The 24,116-nt window shown below is 30.9% G+C and overlaps 1 protein-coding gene across 3 annotated transcripts in view; it reads right to left on the bottom strand.

The window, feature by feature from the left end:
- Positions 1 to 774: 774 nt before the first annotated feature.
- Positions 775 to 24,116, bottom strand: part of LOC139513045 (integrin beta-1-A-like) — a 49,788-nt gene continuing 26,446 nt past the window's right edge. For all 3 annotated transcript variants that reach the window (XM_071301152.1, XM_071301154.1, XM_071301153.1), the window contains 15 exons: positions 22,281 to 22,367; positions 21,399 to 21,482; positions 20,632 to 20,718; positions 19,679 to 19,870; positions 17,830 to 17,906; positions 16,923 to 16,980; positions 15,026 to 15,187; positions 14,222 to 14,352; positions 13,579 to 13,727; positions 11,016 to 11,119; positions 10,208 to 10,297; positions 9,656 to 9,782; positions 8,142 to 8,252; positions 5,071 to 5,240; positions 775 to 1,706 (listed from right to left, as the gene is read on the bottom strand). In XM_071301152.1, coding sequence (XP_071157253.1) covers positions 1,584 to 1,706; positions 5,071 to 5,240; positions 8,142 to 8,252; positions 9,656 to 9,782; positions 10,208 to 10,297; positions 11,016 to 11,119; positions 13,579 to 13,727; positions 14,222 to 14,352; positions 15,026 to 15,187; positions 16,923 to 16,980; positions 17,830 to 17,906; positions 19,679 to 19,870; positions 20,632 to 20,718; positions 21,399 to 21,482; positions 22,281 to 22,367 — 1,752 coding nt within the window. In that variant the 3' untranslated portion in view covers positions 775 to 1,583. The remainder of the gene's footprint in view (positions 1,707 to 5,070; positions 5,241 to 8,141; positions 8,253 to 9,655; positions 9,783 to 10,207; positions 10,298 to 11,015; positions 11,120 to 13,578; positions 13,728 to 14,221; positions 14,353 to 15,025; positions 15,188 to 16,922; positions 16,981 to 17,829; positions 17,907 to 19,678; positions 19,871 to 20,631; positions 20,719 to 21,398; positions 21,483 to 22,280; positions 22,368 to 24,116) is intronic.

The following is a 24,116-nucleotide window of genomic DNA, read 5'->3' on the forward strand; positions in this document are numbered from 1 at the left end:
CCAGCATTTTGATAATATCATCTTCAGTATATTTTATGGAAGAATCAGAGTGGTTCTTCACAAAATAAGAATTATCATAATCCAAAACAAGAAATTTAGATCTATGATTCCCATTTTATAAAAAAAAAGCTCTGTTTAATGAGATTGTGAAGTTGATCTTTTAACTGAGCATTGGGAAGCAGTGTAAAGGGTAGAAAAATCAAAAGTTTTAATGTTGCTGCAAAATTGCAGAGATTGGGATTGAAGATGAACCAGTAAATCTTTAGAATTTTTAAGAATCCACATCTGATAGACACCACTGGTGGACGATGTTTAGTTGAACATCTTGATGATTGGGCTATCTATCGTTCTTTATAAGGAGTTTTGTGAAGTTTTGGTATCAAGTATAATGCAGTAGAATTTCTTCGTTTTCTTCAATGTTAATACCAAAAGAAAAAAGAACAGATTTGTGATTTTGTAAAATTTCATCCTTTTTAATTGATGTTGAAGAATATGTAAACCAGTTTTGCTGTTTATTCCAAGCTCAGTTGTAAATAAACTCATCATAGATACCAGGATTCAAATTTAATATTTACGCTAGACGCGAGTTTCGTATAAAAAAGACTCCTCAGTGAAGCTTGAATAAAAAAATCTTGAAAATACCAAATAAAGTACGAAGTTGAAGAGCATTGAGACCCAAAATTTCATAAAAAGTTTTGCCAAATACAGCTAAGGTAATATAAACCAATCCAACTTAACTTTAAACATGAACTACAAATAACAATAAGAATGACATACATAAAAATACAAAATTTAATGAAAGAAATAACAAAGCACATTCTTAATATGATTTCCAGCAAAATCAATGATACACAATTATATATCCATTCAACAGGAACAGTCTTCTCATTTTGTATTATAACATTTATTCTATATATGGCAGTAACTGTTACATTTCCAAATATATATAAAAAAAAGCATATTTGTCTGTTAGATATCACCTAGATTTAAAGTTTGTATTGCAATTTTCTCAGTCATTCAGATCTTTCCACATAAAGAGTCAACAGATCAAGAGCTATCAAATACACAAAAGGTGTTATTTACACATTGTATTAGACAACAACATTCATTATTAGTTTACTAGGAATGGCATTATGTTTCTAATGTCCACTGCATCAGTCATTTTTTTTTTTCAAAGAATATAAGGCACCATTAAACTACTTCTATATGGCTTTCTTTGATATGTAGCTTTTTTACATAAATTCCAGGTAAAATTGTAATGGTCATTGGCAGGGATTAAAGCAAATTAGAATGAATGGCAAGTTTGAAATTATCTTTTAGAAAATGAACAGATTTCTTTTCAAATTTACTGAGTAATGATAGTGACACTGATGCCCTGAAATCAACATGTATTTTTTTTTCTAGAACATCATTAATCATGAATTATTTATCCCTTATATTTATGATTCATAAAAAAATGTCCACCTTTTTTTGAAAGAAGTTGTGGATAAATTATAGTTATTATTTTCATACAAAGTTATGTTTTCTCAACAGAAACACTATTGCACTTGGAATGTTTGAAGAAATTTATGAACAACAGAACATTATTTCTTCCTAAAAACTACACTGTCCATTCCTTCTGCACCTGGTCCATCCGGTCCCTTAGGTATATCACACATTGGATTCTGGACTTCTGTTATACAGTCCTTATAGATTGGGTTCTTCTCCTGTAACAGAAAAAAAATATCTAATAATAAGTGAAATAATTATCAGTTTTTATCTTCTCATCAACTGAATACATCACAGATCTATAATGCAGTTTTAAATTTCTTTGTATATTTTTTTGGGGGAGGGGTATATGTCAACCAGTCCAAGATACCTAACATATAAATAACTAAGACATTTCCAAACCTTTTTGCATTATGTTGAAACATGGATTTTTTTTTATAAACATGACTTCCCTTATGCATTTTTGAACACTTTTAAAATATCTCCATGTAGACTGATATAAGACCAGATTATTGAGAACACATTTCATTAATTTAAGTATACAACAGGCTGAAGTTTGACAAACTAAAGCAGAAGGTTAGGTTGGATACAACAACACTGAAGATTGACACACTAAAACAGAAGGTTAAGTTGGATACAACAACACTGAAGATTGACACACTAAAACAGAAGGTTAGGTTGGATACAACAACACTGAAGATTGACACACTAAAACAGAAGGTTAGGTTGGATACAACAACACTGAAGATTGACACACTAAAACAGAAGGTTAGGTTGGATACAACAACACTGAAGATTGACACACTAAAACAGAAGGTTAGGTTGGATACAACAACAATGAAGATTGATGATCATGTTTTGGTACATTCCCTCTAATTTTAAAGGATGCAAATCCAAACTGATAAAGACACAAAAACAGTTTTACTTTAATGATCTTTTCATAATAAGGTTTCAAATTTTGTTGTTTAGCAGTATAAAAATAATAAAATATCTAACCTTAACTTTAGAGATGACTCATTTGGCCCAGTCCTTAAAGGATATGCATAGATAGTAAACAGATCATTGACAGATCAAGCTTCATAGGGTATTTGAGAATTATTTTTTTTAAATATTATTATTTTCCACAGCATCAATGAAAAGAATGTATTGATGAACTGCACTTCTGGTGCTGCATAATGGGTATCATATGCATTAACATCATCATATAAGTCAGATTTTATCAGCAGTGATTCATGTATTACACAATTATTACAAAAACATCACAATAGATAACACATGAAAAATAAATACTTATTAAACTCACAAAACCCCATTTAGGATCATTAAATAAATACTTATTAACTTACAAAACCCCATTTAGGATCATTAAATAAATACTTATTAACTTACAAAACCCCATTTAGGATCATTAAATAAATACTTATTAACTTACAACACCCCATTTAGGATCATTAAATAAATACTTATTAACTTACAACACCCCATTTAGGATCATTAAATAAATACTTATTAACTTACAAAACCCCATTTAGGATCATTAAATAAATACTTATTAACTTACAAAACCCCATTTAGGATCATTAAATAAATACTTATTAACTTACAAAACCCCATTTAGGATCATTAAATAAATACTTATTAACTTACAACACCCCATTTAGGATCATTAAATAAATACTTATTAACTTACAACACCCCATTTAGGATCATTAAATAAATACTTATTAACTTACAAAACCCCATTTAGGATCATTAAATAAATACTTATTAACTTACAACACCCCATTTAGGATCATTAAATAAATACTTATTAACTTACAACACCCCATTTAGGATCATTAAATAAATACTTATTAACTTACAAAACCCCATTTAGGATCATTAAATAAATACTTATTAACTTACAAAACCCCATTTAGGATCATTAAATAAATACTTATTAACTTACAACACCCCATTTAGGATCATTAAATAAATACTTATTAACTTACAAAACCCCATTTAGGATCATTAAATAAATACTTATTAACTTACAAAACCCCATTTAGGATCATTAAATAAATACTTATTAACTTACAACACCCCATTTAGGATCATTAAATAAATACTTATTAACTTACAACACCCCATTTAGGATCATTAAATAAATACTTATTAACTTACAACACCCCATTTAGGATCATTAAATAAATACTTATTAACTTACAAAACCCCATTTAGGATCATTAAATAAATACTTATTAACTTACAACACCCCATTTAGGATCATTAAATAAATACTTATTAACTTACAAAACCCCATTTAGGATCATTAAATAAATACTTATTAACTTACAAAACCCCATTTAGGATCATAAAATAAATACTTATTAACTTACAAAACCCCATTTAGGATCATAAAATAAATACTTATTAACTTACAAAACCCCATTTAGGATCATTAAATAAATACTTATTAACTTACAAAACCCCATTTAGGATCATTAAATAAATACTTATTAACTTACAAAACCCCATTTAGGATCATTAAATAAATACTTATTAACTTACAAAACCCCATTTAGGATCATTAAATAAATACTTATTAACTTACAAAACCCCATTTAGGATCATTAAATAAATACTTATTAACTTACAAAACCCCATTTAGGATCATTAAATAAATACTTATTAACTTACAAAACCCCATTTAGGATCATTAAATAAATACTTATTAACTTACAAAACCCCATTTAGGATCATTAAATAAATACTTATTAACTTACAAAACCCCATTTAGGATCATTAAATAAATACTTATTAACTTACAAAACCCCATTTAGGATCATAAAATAAATACTTATTAACTTACAAAACCCCATTTAGGATCATAAAATAAATACTTATTAACTTACAAAACCCCATTTAGGATCATTAAATAAATACTTATTAACTTACAAAACCCCATTTAGGATCATTAAATAAATACTTATTAACTTACAAAACCCCATTTAGGATCATTAAATAAATACTTATTAACTTACAAAACCCCATTTAGGATCATTAAATAAATACTTATTAACTTACAAAACCCCATTTAGGATCATTAAATAAATACTTATTAACTTACAACACCCCATTTAGGATCATTAAATAAATACTTATTAACTTACAACACCCCATTTAGGATCATTAAATAAATACTTATTAACTTACAACACCCCATTTAGGATCATTAAATAAATACTTATTAACTTACAACACCCCATTTAGGATCATTAAATAAATACTTATTAACTTACAACACCCCATTTAGGATCATTAAATAAATACTTATTAACTTACAACACCCCATTTAGGATCATAAAATAAATACTTATTAACTTACAACACCCCATTTAGGATCATTAAATAAATACTTATTAACTTACAAAACCCCATTTAGGATCATTAAATAAATACTTATTAACTTACAAAACCCCATTTAGGATCATTAAATAAATACTTATTAACTTACAACACCCCATTTAGGATCATAAAATAAATACTTATTAACTTACAAAACCCCATTTAGGATCATTAAATAAATACTTATTAACTTACAAAACCCCATTTAGGATCATTTATTTCTGTTGCAAATTTCTTATACTCCATGCCATCTAAACATGAGGTCAACAGTTTCCATATCAACAGTAGCAGTAATCCAACCAAAAAGATGGCACCACTGACACCTAGAGCTAAAGTTGTGGCATCAGGTGGCCCTGGTGGACAAGCTACCAAAAAAAGACAATTATTGAAATCTCCATCTACAACATGTTTTAGTGTTCTATTAAAAAACATCCAGTACAATATCTTAAAAGCATAATGTAAGTGTTTCTTTTGCTTACTGTGCCACTCCCTTTTGTTAAAATTCTTCATTTGTGTTACAAAGTAGCTCCCTGGAAATTCTACCTATATCATTAACTTATTATGTATACATGTATTAATAAGTTAAACTGTTAGCTATTGATCACTTATGATACCTATAGACATATCTGGTCAGAGACCACAATTGTCGTCCCTTGTTTTTCGTTGTTCTCGAATATAGTCCCTAGTGTTGACAGTGGGTTACTTGCCATTAATTTTTATACCCCTTCCAAATTTATTTCTCCATGTTTATTGCCTCAAATTGCAAGTATGGGGGTGAAATTACACTGTAAAAAAAATTGGCTCCAAAATTTTAAAGGAAAGTAGTGATTTGGTCCAGCTGAAAAAGGTTGAAAATTAGCACTTCGGAAGCTATCAAAAGATTTCAAGACGCCCTAAACATAAAATTATCCATATTTTGAGTTAGAGCCAATGAAGTTTTCTATAATTTTGATATAATTTGTCCCAAAAGTAGTACAACACACTGTAAAAGTTTCTTTGAGAAAGCGCAGGTGGGATTTTTTTTTATTTTCATTTATGTTCTAAAAGAAATGCACTACGAAATAATTGTGTTCTCGGACCATCTGGTAGACTGTAAACAACACATTGAGGTGTAGTCAAATGTAGGTTGATTCTTAATTTGTGAAAGCCTTGATGTGAAGTTCCTTAGAGAGACAAAAATTTTATACATTGGAATTACGTGTTGTGATATACAAGTATTCAGTAAACAGGAAGTGGATGAGAATTAAAGATGAAATGCATCACTCAGTACAGTACTCACATGAAGCTTGATACCTAATTTCTATAAGCTCTGATATGCCATTTCTGGTAAAAATGCAATAATGTGAAATAAACCTAAATAACTTCACTTCTTTCACATCACAAATAGCATCTTGTCAAGATGTTGTTGATGACATTGCATCAATACAATAAAGAATGTGTAGAAAAAGATAAAGTTCTTTTCATTTTTAACTTTATTTCCATTAAAAAGTCCATTGTCAATGTAATAAAAAGAACAGCTATTCCAGGAGTTCAAATATCGAAAAATATTCAACTTGTAAGCGAACAACACTACATATAATAACTAATGCATTACACATATTCATGAATTAATGTGTTGTTTGGTCACTCCTTGAAACTATTTCTTTATTTGAATTTTTATACGACTGTAAAAATTAAAAATTGTTTGGTCGTATATTGTATCACATCGTCGTCGGCGTCGTCTGCATCGTAGTTCAAAGACAGATTGTTTCCGGGTAATAACTTTTAAATGAGTAAAAAGAAATCAATAAAATTTTAACACAATGTTTATAACCACCACTTGTGATAACCACAAAAGAAATTGGGATTGATTTTGGGGGTAATGGTCCCAAAGGTTTAGGATTTAGGGGCCCAAAGGGGCCAAAAACAGCATTTATCTAGTTTCAGGACAAAAAGTTGTGTATTAGTATTTCAATTGTTCTGATATTGTACCACAATGTTTAATACCAAAAGTAAAAGGTTTGGGTTTATTTTAAGGGGTTATTGGGCAAACAGTCTAGGAATTAAGGGCCAAAAAAGGGGCTGAAAAAAGCATTTTTCTAGTTTCAGGACAATAACTTGTGTGTAACTATATGGATCTCTCTGACATTGTTCCACAAGTTTCCATTTAACACAAGGAAGGCTGGGAATCAGTTTTGGGTTAATGTTTCCAACTATATAGGATTAAGGGGCCAAAAAAAGGCCAAAAAGAAGCATTTTTCTAGTTAACAGACAATAACTTGTGTTTAAGTGTATGGATCTCTATAATTTTTTACAAGAAGTTCAATACCACTAAAGGAAGGTTGGGATTGGTTTTGGGGGTTATGGTCCCAATAGTTAAGGAATTGGGGACCAAAAAGGGGGCCCAAAATAATCATTTTTGTAGTTTTCAAACAATAACTTATGTTAAAGTGTGTGAATCTCTCTGAAATTAAACCACAAGTCTCCATACCATGAAGGGATGGTTAGTGTTGACTTTGGGGGGTTATAGCTCAGAATGTTTTGGAATAAGGGGCAAAAAAGGGGAAAAACTAGGTATTTCTGGTCAATGGACAATTAAGACAATTCAAAAGCAGTGTAAGGGGGGTAATTCTAAAACGTTTAACATACAATGTTGGGTATATTTTCGGATTTACCTCCCTTACACTACTTGTATATTATGTATAAAGAAATGTCAGGTTTTGGACTAATTGCAAAAAAAGAGGGGTGGTAGTTGTTTTCAAATTTATTTTCAAATTTCTCAAATTCTAAATTTTTGAAAAGTTAAAAGAAGAAATCTTTAATTGCACAATATTGCGAAATAGATTTGTAAGATCTTGACATTTGTTTTGTGTCAGAAACTCATATTATGTCAAAAATATGATCGCAATCCAAATTCAGAGCTGTATCAAGCTTGAATGTTGTGTCCATACTTGCCCCAACTGTTCAGGGTCAACTTCTGCAGTCGTTTAAAGCTGCGCCCTGTGGAGCACCTGGATGGACTAGTTATTCTATAATTAAATTCTGTATTTATATGGCAGCTACCATAATTTTTGTAGAGTTCAATCCTTGCTAATTCTGCTGTGAGGTTTTATTTCTATTACTTCCAATTCTGATAATAATATTCCATAAAGATAAAATTTTAGGGAATATTTCTGACAACATTTTTTTATTTATTGCCAAAAAATCTATATAAAAACTGAAGAAAATTTCTCTTTAAATTCTCCTTAAATAAGCAAGCTCTTTACTGTGCAACAGTGAATACTTACTTTTTGTATCTTTTACTACAACTTTAAGTTTAAACTCTTCATCATATTCATACGTAAACTCTATCTGACATCCTTCATCATCAAAGAACTGACACTTGGTAATATTCTCAACTGAAAATACATAATATTATAAGAAAGTCTCACTGACATGGAGGATCCTCTTTATACGTATCCTTAAAAACATTTTAAAGTTTAAATGAAAATTTGAAGAAATTTGAAGCTATCTTTCTGCTTGTTGACAACAGAACAGTTTCTATCACATGACAAAGAACATTAATAAACACAGTTCCTTTATTATATATTTTTATATCTAGACTGGGAATGCTGTCCCACAAATACTGTTTTTTTTCCAACAATATGAAGTAATAGATGAATGATAATTTTATTTCTGCATCAATCTATTTATTTTTTTTCAAATCCCTCCATTTATTTAAATGTCATACATCCTTGTTATAAGCACAGTCATCGGATGACAGAAATATTGTAATGTGATTAAAAAAACAAGAGGCTGTCACAACGACAGCAAACCGGATTTATTAACATTTATTTGTGTCCTGGCAATATTACAAGAACCATAACTGATGAATGCTGAAAGTGAAAATCGTCAATATCAAATTTGATCTCCATTTAGTCATCAGTATCAACATATTAAAATTTGAAAAGCTTAGATTGAATGGTTCATTAGTAAATGCAACAACGTGAATGGAAACACCATTTTACGATCTTTCAAGAACCATAACTCCTGAACGGTAATAGTCAACATCGTCATAATAAACTTGACCTCTATTTTGTCATCAGTAACAACATATAAAAATTTCAAAAGCTTTGGTTGAATGGTTTATGAGAAAATGCACGGACACGACTGGAAACACCATTTTTCAATCTTTCAAGAACCATAACTCCTGAACGGCAAAAGTCAAAATCATCATTATTGAACTTGACCTTCATTTAGTTGTCAGTAACAACATATTAAAATTTTAAAAGCTTTGGTTGAACGGTTCATGAGTTAATGCACAGACAACATTTAATTGCCGCCAGCACGCCCGCCCGGTCGCCGCCGTACATCCCCAAATCAGTAACCGACATTTTTGTCACAAAAATCCGGTTAAAAATGGATTTATATGTGAGCTTGGTCTTTCCAAATAATATATTGTAAATTATCTTTTTCCAAAACTGTCCTTATATCATGTATTATGAACAGACTTTCACATTCAATAATGTTTCTTAACTACATCCCATCTCATGGCTGTCACCTTTTGGCGATTTTGTAGCACCCTTTTGTTTCAAATACACAATCTATAGTCAAACCCAAATTTCTAGTGTCAGATTGAATAAAATTTCAGCATTGTTTTTTTGAAAAATAATAATCTTTTATCTTTACTAAAATCTTTACTAAAGATAAATAAAACAGATAACATCTATCAAGCTTCATAAATTATGTTATACATTTTGACATCATCCAATCTGCCATGTCAAGACATTACAAGCAGTAACTGTTGTCATCCTAGACCTACCTGGTAAAACAGCCTCAGTAGATACATGGGAACATTGTGCTGCACAATCAAATTCACTGAGTTTACCCTGTTTGAAGCCAACACATTCTGCACAGTCTTGGTTTGCTTTACACTGACCAGGACAAGTCTACAATCACAAAAGTATTATAATTTTAAATGGACAACTCATTGACACATAGTTAATTTTACACTTCCTCAAGACAAGAATCACAGACTTAGACCCTGTTCACACTAGCATCGTTCTAAATAAAACCTGTTAATGTTCCCATTATCTTTAATGATTTCTATATATTGGTCTAATCTGAACCACTAGGTTTACAATACAAGTAAACTTGCAATTGTTCTGACATAATTACCCATGAAACTGAAAACAGTGTGTATAAATAGAATTACCGTTATTTTTCAAAATTTTCCTTTGATCTTAATTTGACAAGATAATTTCCATTCTCAGCACAGTAGAATGATATGAAAAACTATCTCTAGAAACTAAGGGCGGCACACATGCCATTGTCAATGAAATTAACAAGTTGCAGTAATATTGTTGATACTTACAGGACATTCCTGACATTGGTCTCCTCGATAGTTATTATCATCACAGACGCATTTTCCACAGACACACTGACCACGATCAGAACATATTGTCTGAAAAAAACATATTACAGTAAAATTTGTGAAAAATTTGTGGTAGATAATATTGCTTTACTTATGCAGTTAAATTAAAAACTAATTTTTATTGTATACCTCAATATCAGAATCGATCCCTTTCAAAAATGGGAATGGTGACATTGAGTGCAATTTTAAGATTAAGGTTGTACTATAAGTCAGAAGAGAATTAGTCTAAGGAACAAAATAAGCTAAAAATATTGATAGGTCATGGAGCTCCATTTTGAGATATTTGATTTTTAAAATATGCTAACTTGAACTTTTACCTTATATTTACATTGGTCCATGTATTATTTGGGTCTCAAATCAAAAGAAAAGAAATCAAGAATCTGCTATAATTTTGGCAAATGACCTTTAATGAGCTATTAAGTATTATATGAACAGATAAATGGGTGTTATGGGGTTAAAAAACAAGGATTTACTGGCATTTGAAAATAAAAAGAAACATGGTATCCTTGTTCAGATTCATAATTACTAGTAATAACATATTGACATTCTTAGTTTAAATTTATAATGTATGACTCAAAAAGCAAGTATCTATATTACAAAAAAATGGTGAATCCCCCGATTGCATATAATGGTATAAAGGGACATAACTCAAGAACAGTAATGTTATTTAAAACTGACCAACCCACTCTAACAAGTTTAGGTTTGAAACCAGATAAAAAAATATCTTTTTGAGTGTAAATATACTTACCCCATTATTATTAGTACAAGCGTCTGTTGATGTAGGACAGTCACAAGTTGTGCCATTGTAACCTTCGTTACAAACACAGTTAGAGCACTGACACAAACCATTCCCTTAAATATATTGCAAAACATTTTATTACAGATTGGTAAAAATCCAGGATGGTTAATGAATCTAATTAATGTTTTAAAAACTTTAACTGAAGACTGTATATAATGTTAACTAGAAAAAAAACTAAGTTCATACAGAAAAACAGGAAATAAATATTTACAAAATTTCCTTCTAGATACTAGCTTTTTATCATAAACAAGTTTCTGTCCAAGCCTGGTACATATACAGGAATATTTAAGAAAGGTATAAAAGTTCAAAAACTTTGAATATAGAGTGAATATTTGTGGCTGCTGCCATTGCCGCTACCACTGCAGACGACAACAGCTCGGATAGAACGTAGGATCGCTATGTTTAGCTTTTGCAACAAAAGTTGAAGACTCGACAAAAATAAAAAGCTTGGACACTGATTTTTATTTCAATAATAACAAGAGTACACATGCTGAAATGTCTTGCCTTCTATACTAATCATTGATATTATGTTGATAGTCCTAGGTATAAAGCTAAGCTTTATTACAACTGTCACATAAACTTAACATTAACCAAGATAACTAAACAAAGACCAATGAACCTTGAAAATGAGGTCAAGGTCAGATGAAACATGCCAGGCAGACATGTACAGCTAACAATGCTTCTATACAACATATATAGTTGACCCATTACTTATAGTTTAAGAAAAATAGACCAAAACACAAAAACTTAACACTGTGCAATGAACCATGAAAATGAGGTCAGGGTCAAATAAAACCTGTGTGACTGACATAAAGATCATAAAATATTTCCATACACCAAATATAGTTGACCTATGGCATATAGTATTAGATAAAAAGCCCAAAACTCAAAAACTTAACTTTGACCACTGAACCATGAAAATGAGGTCAGGGTCACATGACATCTGCCCGCTAGATATGTACACCTTACAATCATTCCATACAACAAATATAGTAGACCTATTGCATATAGTATGAGAAAAACAGACCAAAACACAAAAAATTTAACTATAACCACTGAACCATGAAAATGAGGTCAAGGTCAGATGACACCTGCCAGTTGGACATGTACACGTTACAGTCCTTCCATTCACCGAATATACTAGCCCTATTGCTTATAGTATATTGAGATATGGACTTGACCACCAAAACTTAACCTTGTTCACTCATCCATGAAATGAGGTCAAGGTCAAGTGAAAACTGTCTGACAGACATGAGGACCTTGCAAGGTACGCACATATCAAATATAGTTATCCTATTACTTATAATAAGAGAGAATTCAACATTACAAAAAATTTGAACTTTTTTTTCAAGTGATCACTGAACCATGAAAATGAGGTCAAGGACATTGGACATGTGACTGACGGAAACTTCGTAACATGAAGCATCTATATACAAAGTATGTAGTATCCAGGTCTTCTACCTTCTAAAATATAAAGCTTTTAAGAAGTGAGCTAACGCCGCCGCTGCCGCGGCCGCTGCCGGATCACTATCCCTATGTCGAGCTTTCTGCAACAAAAGTTGCAGGCTCGACAAAAATGAACTTGCTAAAAGCTAGTTTTTATTGTATTGAAAAAAAACAAACTTTAGATGATATTGAGCAATATCCAATTCTCCGCTGGGATGCACTTCCTATTATTGGGTGAATAGGGATATGTGCCAAAAATAAAGGTCACAATTTTGCGAGATTTTATATAAAAAATTTATAAGGGTTCCGTGGAACCCAGTGTCTCGCCTACTTTTGCTGTTAATCACACACTCAAAAAAAATGATGAAAAAATCAATAAAATTATTCCTTTCGATACTATCTTTTGATTGTCAGAAGCTTCTGTCCAAGTTTGGTAAAAATCCAGGATAGTTTAAGAATCTTGAAAATGTTTTAAAAACTTTAACTGCAAACTGTATGTAATGTTAACTGGAAGAAAAAAAAGTCCATTTATAAGAAATTTACTTCTGGATACTATCTTCTGATCATAAACAAGCTTCTGGCCAAGTTTCGTACAATTCCAGGATAGTTTAAGAAAGTTATTAAAATTTTAAAAACTTTAACCACAGAGTGAATGTAATGGTTCCTGGCAGAAAAAACTAATACCATTTATAAGTAAAATACGGAAATAATGAAATTTTATTTTTACAAAATTTACTCCTGGATACTATATTATGAACATGAACAAGCTTCTGTCCAAGTTTGGTAGAAATCCAGGATATTTAAATAAAGTTATTAAAATTTCAAAAACTTTAACCACAGAGTGAATATGTGGATGCCGAACACACCGAAGCCGACGGAATGTAGGATCGCTATGTCTTGCTTTTTCAACTAAAGTTGAAGGCTCGACAAAAAATGACCATCCTTTTTATAACAAGATATATCAAAATACTTTTACTTTTGATAGACAGTACATTGATTTGGGTTATATATGATCTACATATCCATTTCCACCTTCATTTGTTGGTCTTTAGAGCGGAGTACCTACCATTACAAAGTTCTCCTGTTCCAATATATCCACCACAGCCCTTGTTGTAGCATTCACAGTAATCCCCTGTGTAGTCAGCAGGACATACACATTTACCACATTGACACTCCCCTACATTACTGCATATGATATAATTCACACCATCAGTGCTGAAAAAATTAGGAGAATGTGGTCAATATTTGTTTACTTAAAATGTGAACCTCTTACACCAGATTTACTCTTTTATTATTATGACAATATCTCAAATAATGTCAGGGGAGGGTTGAGTGCTAAAAATGTGTTACAGCTGTCTGTATCAACATCTTAATGTTTGTCATGAAGGATATTTTGTTTTTAAGGCAGATCTTTGATTGGCTCTTTTTATTTAATCACTACTTTACAATACTCTTGATGATTAAAACCAACTGGTCTGCTGGTAAACATAAGATGTTGACCTCCCGATGTAATTGCTTTAGGTTTTAGAGTGTTTTGTTTTTTTGTGTTGTCAGGATTCTGTTTCATTGACGTATATCCATCATTTCAAGCAGTTTGAGGGGATAAGATAACAACCAAGTTAAAAGAAATTATTGTCTCTTGAGTGCTATGGTATGTGTTCAAGGTTTTCATTCAGACAAAATTATTTAGTATAAGAAAAATAACCTACGTCTGACCACATGTTTCTTCTTGTGTCTTACTAATGTCACAGTCACACTTATCACCTGACCAACCGTCATTACAGTGACATACGCCACACTCCAATCGTCCCTGTTTGTTACAGTCTGTTGAATTCTCTACCTACAAATCATCGTCAAAATAATTAAAAAAAACTTGTTTTTCAAAATTGTGAAGGACATCAATAGTAATAAAAGCAATAAACAAAATATAAGTTATTGTAAGAGCTTGCTTTGTTTGTTTTAAAAAAAAATGCTTTATTTCCTGAAGTTTGGATTGGCCAATTTACTGATTTATGTTCAACAATGGCATTGATTTTAAAACTTACAGTAAACCTAACCTTATATGCCTTCATGCCTTGAATGGAATCAAACCTTTCCTATATATAATATTAATAAAACTTTTGCTGTGGTTTTTTGCTACGCATGTATTGATTTTGCGTCATTGATGGGTACCTCATAACCTTTGTTTTTTATTATACAATTGTTTTAATGTGAAATATGATGTTTCTGTGTAAAAATAACATGCTTAATTTCAACTGCATAATCTTTACATCCATACTAAATTAAAATGGAGCTGTCTTAAGTTGATATTGTTGAAATCATCAATGTTGTTTGATAGAAAATTGTTTAAAATAATTATTTTTTTCCTCTAGATGACTTTTGTTACTTTTTTGGGTGACCTTAGTTTGCTGTCTCTTTGGTGTATACCCAACATCTCCTTTTAGTTATAAAATATCAAATATTTGTAAAATAAAGAAATAAACTATGAATACAAAATAAAACACTAGACTTACTGCTTGTCCTGGAGCCTGACAATCACAATCACATATATACTCCACGTTAACATCTAGTCTATCTTCTAGACCCTCAGGATGGATTGAGGATCTCACAGTCCTTTCATTAATATTATCAGGACATTTGTTGATATTAAGGGTCATACGAAACTCAAAATCTATCTGAAAAAATATGTTAAGCCTATGTTCAAGCAGTTGTTTATTTCTTCATTTTTTCCACACAAATAAAGTCTACTGTCTGCTCCAAAAAATCAGAAGTATCTAAGTATTACCCTTTACACTGTTAAAGGGAAAACATAAGCAAATTTATTATGAGATCTGTTAATTGTTCATTACATAACTATGATATTGTAACCGGAGAGCACGTATCTACTCTACAAATTTGTATCGTCACCACAGGGATTTGAACCCCGGTCACCTGCATGACAGTAAGTGCGTTAACCCACTGGCCAAAGAATCAATTCCCAAGCTCAGTTGATTAAGACTGGCTATATATGTTCTACCTGTACTAAGGGGAAGCAACCCTGCTACACTATTTCCCCACCACAAGAGTCATCATATCTTAATATATGACTCTTAACAACCCAAACCCTGGCTATACTCCAGATAACCATCGTGGATATTTTAGTCAGGTGCCAAATGTAACCGGAGAGCATGTATCTACTCTACAAATTTGTATCGTCACCACCGGGATTCGAACCCCGGTTGCCTGCATGACAGTCAGTGCGTTAACCCACTGAGCCAAAGAATCGATTCCCTTGCTCAGTTGATTAAGACTGGCTATATATGTTCTACCTGTACTAAGGGGAAGCAACCCTGCTACAATATATTAAAGAAATAATTCATGGAAGCCATAGATTTGTTAGAAATAAAAAACACACGGCCATAATATACTAATTCTATCCTGAGCATTAGGGAGGTATAAAATTAACAAAAATAACAGCCTATGCCATAAGTAAATTCACAACAAATCAATGGCCTCTATGAAATATTTTGATTCTAACAGGACAAATATGGTCATTAAAAAACTAAAGCAAGGGTTGGTGTGTCATGTGTGTAGCTGTTCTATTTTACCACTGTTAGATCAATTCTAAAAAATCTATTAAATCTAATAAATCTAAAAAAAAAATCTAATAAATCTGTAGCTTGCATGGATTATTTTTTAGATAACCACTAGAAAAAAATTGTTTAATTCTTTTAATTCTCAAAACCAATATTTGTCATTTTTTTTTCTTGTAAGCTAATGTCAAATTTGCTGTTGACAGTTTGTAACTATGGAGTCACCATGCTGACCTGTTGAAATCAGTAAATGTGTAAATAATTCAATAGAAAAGGGGAAACAAGCAACACCTACCTCAAAACTTTATCATAATATTATCCGACATTTTTCAGCTTTGGTGTTTTCACTTGTATGACATCATGTTTTGAAATGACATTAATGTGCAAAAAAAAAACATAATGAAATTTTACTGATTTTGTACAATTTCCAAGCTCTAATTCAAAGGTTCTTTTTGTTATGCCTCAGAAATAAGAATATAGGTTCTGTACATTTTTTTCTTATTGTAATTTCAACACAGCTACATTGTCATAGCGTTTGAGCATAGGTTATAATACATAAGGATTTACATTGGAGGTAATATTTTAACAACCATTATTATGTACATCTGGTAGTCTAAGTATAGATATATCAAGAATTTTATCACCGTGTTTTTTACAAAGCAAAAGAAGCATATCATATTAGAATTGGTCATACTTTGATTATATGCTACATCGTGATATTTAAATGAAATTAGTTTATTTGAATTTCATAACATCCCAAAATGTTTGATAGATTCTTATGCAACATGGTTTACCTAAAAAACCTTGTTCTACCTTAGTTGGCTTAATATAAACTTACAGGAGCGCCTACTGATATATTGGAACACGTTGATCTCTGATCAGTTTGTGATACTCTCCTGAAATAAAAAAAAAATCTACTCTATAGATCACTTGTTTTACTCTTTTTGAAGATCACATATTTTACTCTTTTCTGAAGATCACATGTTTTACTCTTTTCTGAAGATCACATGTTTTACTCTTTTCTGAAGATCACATGTTTTACCCTTTTCTGAAGATCACATGTTTTACTCTTTGCAGAAGATCACATGTTTTACTCTTTTTTTATTATTATATTTTACATTTACCGGTAACCCAACAAAAGATAATAAGGAAGTGATCAGAGCCTACATGAATTGGAGCAACTTCAATTCATAATTAAGTATAAGCGTTGGTTTCACATGTATCTAATTTACATATTGGATTATATATTCCTTGATTCTGTCACAGTATTAGCCCTGCTTATTTAACTTCAGGCATATATTGTTAAAATGTTTGAACCTGCTGCATTTGTTTACACCTGTCCTCAGTCAGGAACCTGATGATCAATGGTTGTTGATTGTTAATGTGGTTCATAAGTGTTTCTCATTTTTTAAATAGATAAGACCATTGCATTTCCTGTTTAAGTAGTTTTACAATAGTCATTTTTGGAGCCCCATATAGCTTGCTGTTTGGCTCCATTTTGAAGGCTGTACTTTGACCTATAATGGTTTACTTTTACAAATTGAACTTGAATATAGAGTTAATGTCTCATTGGCACTTTTACCACAACTTCTTATATCTATTGAAGTAATAATCTGCTTTTCTTGACAATTTAAACAAATAAATGTCTGTACTATCATTTTTACCATTTATAAGAACAGTAATCAGTTGGTGCAAGGCCACTGATGAAATTGCCCTGAAGTAAACATGTCATGTGTATAACTTACCCTCCACAAGCTGACCAGTACTGGGTGTCAATATTTTGGAAAGCTTCATTAACAAAATTAACTGTACCTCTCAGTTTCTGTAAAAGAGAAAATGAATAATTCAAGATAACCAATGGAAATTCTTAATAATGTAACACATACTAAATTATTTCATATGCTCTCATAATCAACCTAAATTATATATAAAAATAAGAAGATTGCCAATGAGACAACTGTCCACATGCGACCAAATGACACAGAAAACTTACAATTATCAGTCATTGTACTGCCTTCAACAATGATTAAAACCCATACTGCATAGTCAGCTATAAAAGGCCCAAACATGACAAATGGAAAACCCCTTTAAACAAGAAACTAACAGCTTAATTTAAGCATAAATTACTAAAGGCATTCTTATGTTGAGGTACAACTGTGACAGTCCCCAAACGACAAATAAACCTAGGTCAAGTAAATCCTGTATTAATCTAGTATTCAAAGGTCTTAACCATATACACTGTACCAGTATATCATAAAGATCCATTCAGAAAAACTTCAGCTTTGTAGCTCATAAAAAACACAATTAAAATCTCATAACTTCAAAACAAACAAATCAGATATTCAACAAAAAAAAGTATATATCTCGTGTACATGTTATTATTTTGTACAGGTTATTACTTGTACAAACATTTTATACAATTAACTAATTGTATGAGGCCATCATACAAGTTATTACCTGTACAAATACAATTGTACAAGTAATTACTCATACAATTTTTACAGAGAAAAAGATAATAACTTGTACAAATCAATATTCTACCTTGGCCTATTTGATGTTCTCAACAAATCGTTTCCCTTTAAACAAATAATACCAATAATTTATGACTAAGACCTAAATGTATAAACTTTCAACATATGTGTACTTTTTGTATAACAAATATATGAGCAAAATTAAAAAAAGTCAAAACTAAGGTGTAATGATGCAAAACAGTAAAAATATAATATGATTAAATAATTAACTTGTGGCATGACAGTAAATATTCATTTCCAAAATCAGGAGAAGGTTCGTTAAAGAGTAGCAGAATAAATACTGAAATAGAATAATCCAATGATCTGTAAATTTATCTGATAATTAAGTTAACATAAATGAGGGGGATAGGACCTTTATTGGGACTCCAGGATAAGGTGTTTTTAAGCTCGGGATTTCGGGATTGATCCTTACAGGATCCGGGAATTCTTTTTTTCGAATTTCAGGATTTGGGGATTTAAATTTATTTTAATCCTACACATTAATCCTCTATCATGTTCTGACGATAAACAAACATAGCTAAAGAACATGTGCTCATTTATGTGTATAGGATTTCAACATTATCCTAAACATATTTAGGTAAAACATGTAACACAAAGTGTACAGGGCTAAACACAATTTTTAGAGTGTAGAATAGCAGTTTCCAAAAGATGATTAAAAGATTTAGAAATTGGAGACAATGCTACTATACCAGTGCCAAGAGTATACCTGACAATTGACAAAAAAATTCTTGACTTACAAACCCAAAGAAAGGAGTTTTTCAATAAAACATTAAAAGCAAAAGAAGAAACAAATATAACCCAAATTATATTGTGTTGTACAAGTTATTAACCTTTTCTCAACAAAAATTGTACAAGTAATTACTGGTACAATTATATTTGTACAAAGTAATAACTTGTATGATGGCATCACACAAGAGTAATTGCTCGACAAAGTTTTTGTACAAGTAATAACCTATACAAAATAATAAAATGTACACAACATATATGTTGTAATATTCAGTGTACAATCAAACTAAAACCTGTTTTTTTTGTTTTAGAATTGTCTTGATTCTACTATACAAACCTCATAGGTAGTTCTTATAATAGATAGGATATTGGTAGCATCTGTAGATAATTCTTCTGTAAAGGATCCTGGGATATCTGGATTTAGCTTGACATAATAATTCTTGTAGCCTTCACGATCATCGATTACAAATATAACATTTATATTGTTATCTGTTATAGCTTTTCTTATCTGTCCAATTGATGGGTAATCCTAAAACAGATAATGTATTTATATAGAGAATTCAATAAATACTTTACACATCTGTCATGGGTAATCCTAAAACAGATATTATTTGTGTAGAATACTGTAACTATTTTATCTTATTTTTTTTCTTTGAAATTATTTTTTGATAGGTATAATTAAACTTTTAATAACTGGTTATGAGGAGAATAGTAAGTTTGTTGTCCCTTCAATACAAACTATTGCACTCAAATTTGCCTAGAGCAATATAGTTGACAATGTTTCACTTACAAATAAAAAGAAGTGGTATCATGACAGTGAATTTATTTGCAGATGATACAATAATTTATTTGGCAATAAAATCTAATTCTGATACATCTTAATTACAAAAATACCTTGACAAATTGCAATCATAGGAAACAATGCCAAACTGGAGTTTGATCCAAATAAGGGACAACATCAAAAGTTCAATGAAGAATAAAAAACTTAATTCACATAGTTTTTTCACTTGTTGTAAGTTTTCCGCCTATGACATAATATGTTCAATTTGTTGAAGGTGGTCACTGTAGTGTAGAACTTGTCAATAAGTGCATAATATAAAACTATGCAGTTCACATAATAACAAGTTACTGTGTGTATTTACAACAACACAGGTGCGTTAGTTTATAATACTTTCCCTATTTTCTAGATTCAGTTAACTGTTATTTGACTATCCTAATGTATTTGCATTTAATTTCAGTTCAAGCTGATGCTCTAAATAAAAAAAATTAAAATCACTATATATGACTCACCAATATGGTATCATGTGTATATTTCATGTTTTGTCCTTCCGGAGCCAGATGACACTGCAGGTCGTGAGGTCTTACAATACCAGCTAACTGAAACATACAAGACATTAGAACTTTTAAGAAATACTATCTAACAGTTAAAAAACTGAGCAAGAGGCTGTTAAAACAACAGCAAACTAGGTTTACACACATTTACTAGTGTCATTGTATAGGCAACAAAGGGCCAGACTTCCTCATAAATAGCCAAAGATAAAATAGTCAAAACCAAGACTTGTTAGTTCCATTTTCTCATGTTAATATCATCCTAGAATTTGAAAAGGATTGGATCTAGCGTTTTAAAGTAAGCATATATATTCAACATACAGTACCATTTTCAAAGCTATCAGGGACCTAAACTTTTAATATGAGAAGGTATTTGTCCCCTGAAAGGCTTTCAAAATTGAAATAATTTAGTTGATAATTCATTTTGCAGTATGTATAAACTTAAACCATTTTTTAAAATCATAAACGATTGGAAAGAGCAAATCATTTAGGTGCTAGAATTTCAACGAAAATTAATGTAAAGGTTTTATATGCTATTCAAAATTCATTCAAATTCCATTTGTTCAATATAATCTGTTGGCAATCATTGCAAAGGAACACACCCCACAAGCAATTCCAACACTGAATATTGTTAATCTGTTGACTTTAGTCTTGAGGAACAATAATTGGGTGTCAAGATCTTGCCCAACCTTATTCCATTTCTTGTTAGTTAAAGGATTATGTTTTACCTTTCCGTCCCCTGCGAAATGATAATCAACATCAGAGGCATATATCAACATTCTTCTGGCTTTATTTCTCCATCCTATTTTATCCTGTATATATAAAATACAAAAAGGTTGTCAGTTAATACATGGAATTATGTACAATAAAACTGTTAACTCTTTAAATAAAGTCTTCAATTTTTTCTTATGGAATTATTCACTTTCATGGTAGGATAAACATCATATATATATTTTTTTTAGTTAGTGTTCATCAAACTTCTCCTCATTAAAATATCAAACTCTTAAAAATCCTATTACAGTTAACATTATTACATTCTATTTTATTTAACATTATACTTATTCACTACTTTCAAAGAAGTTGTTGATTGGTTGATTGTGGGCTTGCTTAACATCCAGTGGCAATAATATCATGCAGGACAAGACATTATATATTGAAATACCTTAATCACTGTGTATTATCATCACTTATAAAGGTACCGTTAGCCCTGTTCTCTGTTCAGTGTCTAAGAATAACAACATTACTGAACATCATACCCGTAGCCAGGGGGGTTCGGGTGGTTCGGACAAACCCCCCTTGAAAACAAATAAGCACTGTTAAAGTCAATGGTCTGTTCTAATTGTGACTGTTAAAGTCGAGTTCGTGAGTTATACAGTACCAACATAAAGGTTCACAGATTTTCCTTAGACAATGAACAGAGAACCAGGTCAAGGGTACCTATATCTGGGGTTGAAGTCATAAAACTTTGCTCAGTGCTTGGAGCACAAAGATCATGCTGGAAACATGAAATCCAACATTTTGATTGGTTAATTATGGAGTATGAGTACTAAAAACTGACTCGAAAGTTTGATGATCATACACAGTGTTAATACAACTATACAAGTACAAACCCCACAAACTGCAACCTGCATCACTCCATCTAACAACCCTTCTGTTTTATCTCTGTTTGCAGTTGTTTGGGTAGCTCTTACAGCATCCTGTAAAAAATAATACTTTTATAAGAACCATTACAAAACTTCTAGCTGGTTTGGATGAGTTCATCCTACAAGAGGCTTTAACCAAATATTGCAAGATAAAAGAAAGTACATTAGACTATCATGTTAGGGCAGGAAATAAATCGTGTATGCAAATACTCACATACCTGTCAACTTTTGAAAGTGTCCATGGAGGTTTTAGTGCGCGACAACAATTTCAAAGGTTACAAATCTTTGCGATGTATATTGCGCATGCTGTTTTGTGGTCTAGAAAAAGTGTCATATTTGTTGAATAGCTTACAAGCCTTTTTCTTAAGTTTATTTGCATGATTCTAGATATTATATCAGTAGAGAAGATGAACATGTAGTTATAAGACCAGGATTTATTTTCATGAGTAAGGATATTAAATGATTGCATTTTTGTTGAATTTAATTTTAAATTATGAACAAAGAAGGACCTTTATCAGGTTGGGAACAACACCTAGGGGTAACCCCTCAATTTAAGGACATTAAAACCCACTTTTTTAAGTCCAAATGAGCACATATTCATATTTCTCTATTTTTCTCAAAGAACTATACTTCTTATGGTCAATCTGGTATTATATCAGTGTATATGGTCAACAAATGTCCAAGAATTTTGAAATGTTCTTGGACTTATATCTTCTTTATTATTCAAAATAATTGGACCCTTCATTTAGAAAAGTTGTTCCAAATATAATGCCAGAATTTTCCCATTTTTAAATTAAAAAATCTATATTTTTCTATTTTATTTTTTACAATAGTAAAATAACCCCTTGCCATAGGGACAGTCCCTCATTTAAGAAATACCCCTCATGTGGGGGTTGTTCCAAACCTGTTTGTTTGGTTCTTGTGAAATAAAGAATAGTACCTTGTACTTTAAATGATATGGTAATTTAATTGAATACAAAAATAGCATTTTACAGCAAGTGTAATGTCAATAAATTATTGAATAAACTACTATTTATTATCTTTATGGTAGTACTGCATCATTGAATTTTGTCAATCAGCCATGCTTTTATTCTTATTCTGTGTAATAACCTCCTTGCAGGTGCAGGTGAAAAATCACCTGCCATGTTCACAATTTTGCAATTCGACTAACACACAGAAGAATACAAGTTCAAAATCTAGCATGTATGTATGTACTTCAAGATTCCGCCAGTTGAGACGCACCCCTTGATTGACTGCAAGGGTACAGTAGATCCAGGTACACCCCCTAGGGATTAATGTTAGAATAATCTTGAGAGAAAACGTTTTTGATTGGCTCATTAATCTGATCTTGAGAAACACAGAAGGCAGATTTTACAATAAGAAGGAAGTATTGTTTTTTTTGTATCCATCAAAAAAGGAATTGCTGAAACTGTGAAACAGACTGTGTAATGAAGTAATGCATTAATAATTATGTTATTGAATAAAATGTGTCTTTCTGAGTAAATAAAAATAAAAATTACTTTGTGTTTGTGTTTTTTGTTAGAATTAGAGGGTTTTCAATGGACTTATATTTTAATAAAAAGTCTTCTTTTGTGTTTTAATCATAACTTTAAGGCAGATTTTTATTGGTAAAGGCTAAAAAAGGTAATTTAATAATATTGTTGTGAACGTCACGTCTTTTCCGTCCATTGTGGTATGTCACGATCACAATTTTCTTGTTGGTTCTCACACAGCCCATTGTAGTTATTTTTATCCTGGATTTTATAAATAATTGAAAATAGTAATCATATCAAATTTGGATGA

The sequence above is a fragment of the Mytilus edulis genome, chromosome 2, assembly GCF_963676685.1.
Source record: "Mytilus edulis chromosome 2, xbMytEdul2.2, whole genome shotgun sequence".
Lineage (NCBI taxonomy): Eukaryota > Metazoa > Mollusca > Bivalvia > Mytilida > Mytilidae > Mytilus > Mytilus edulis.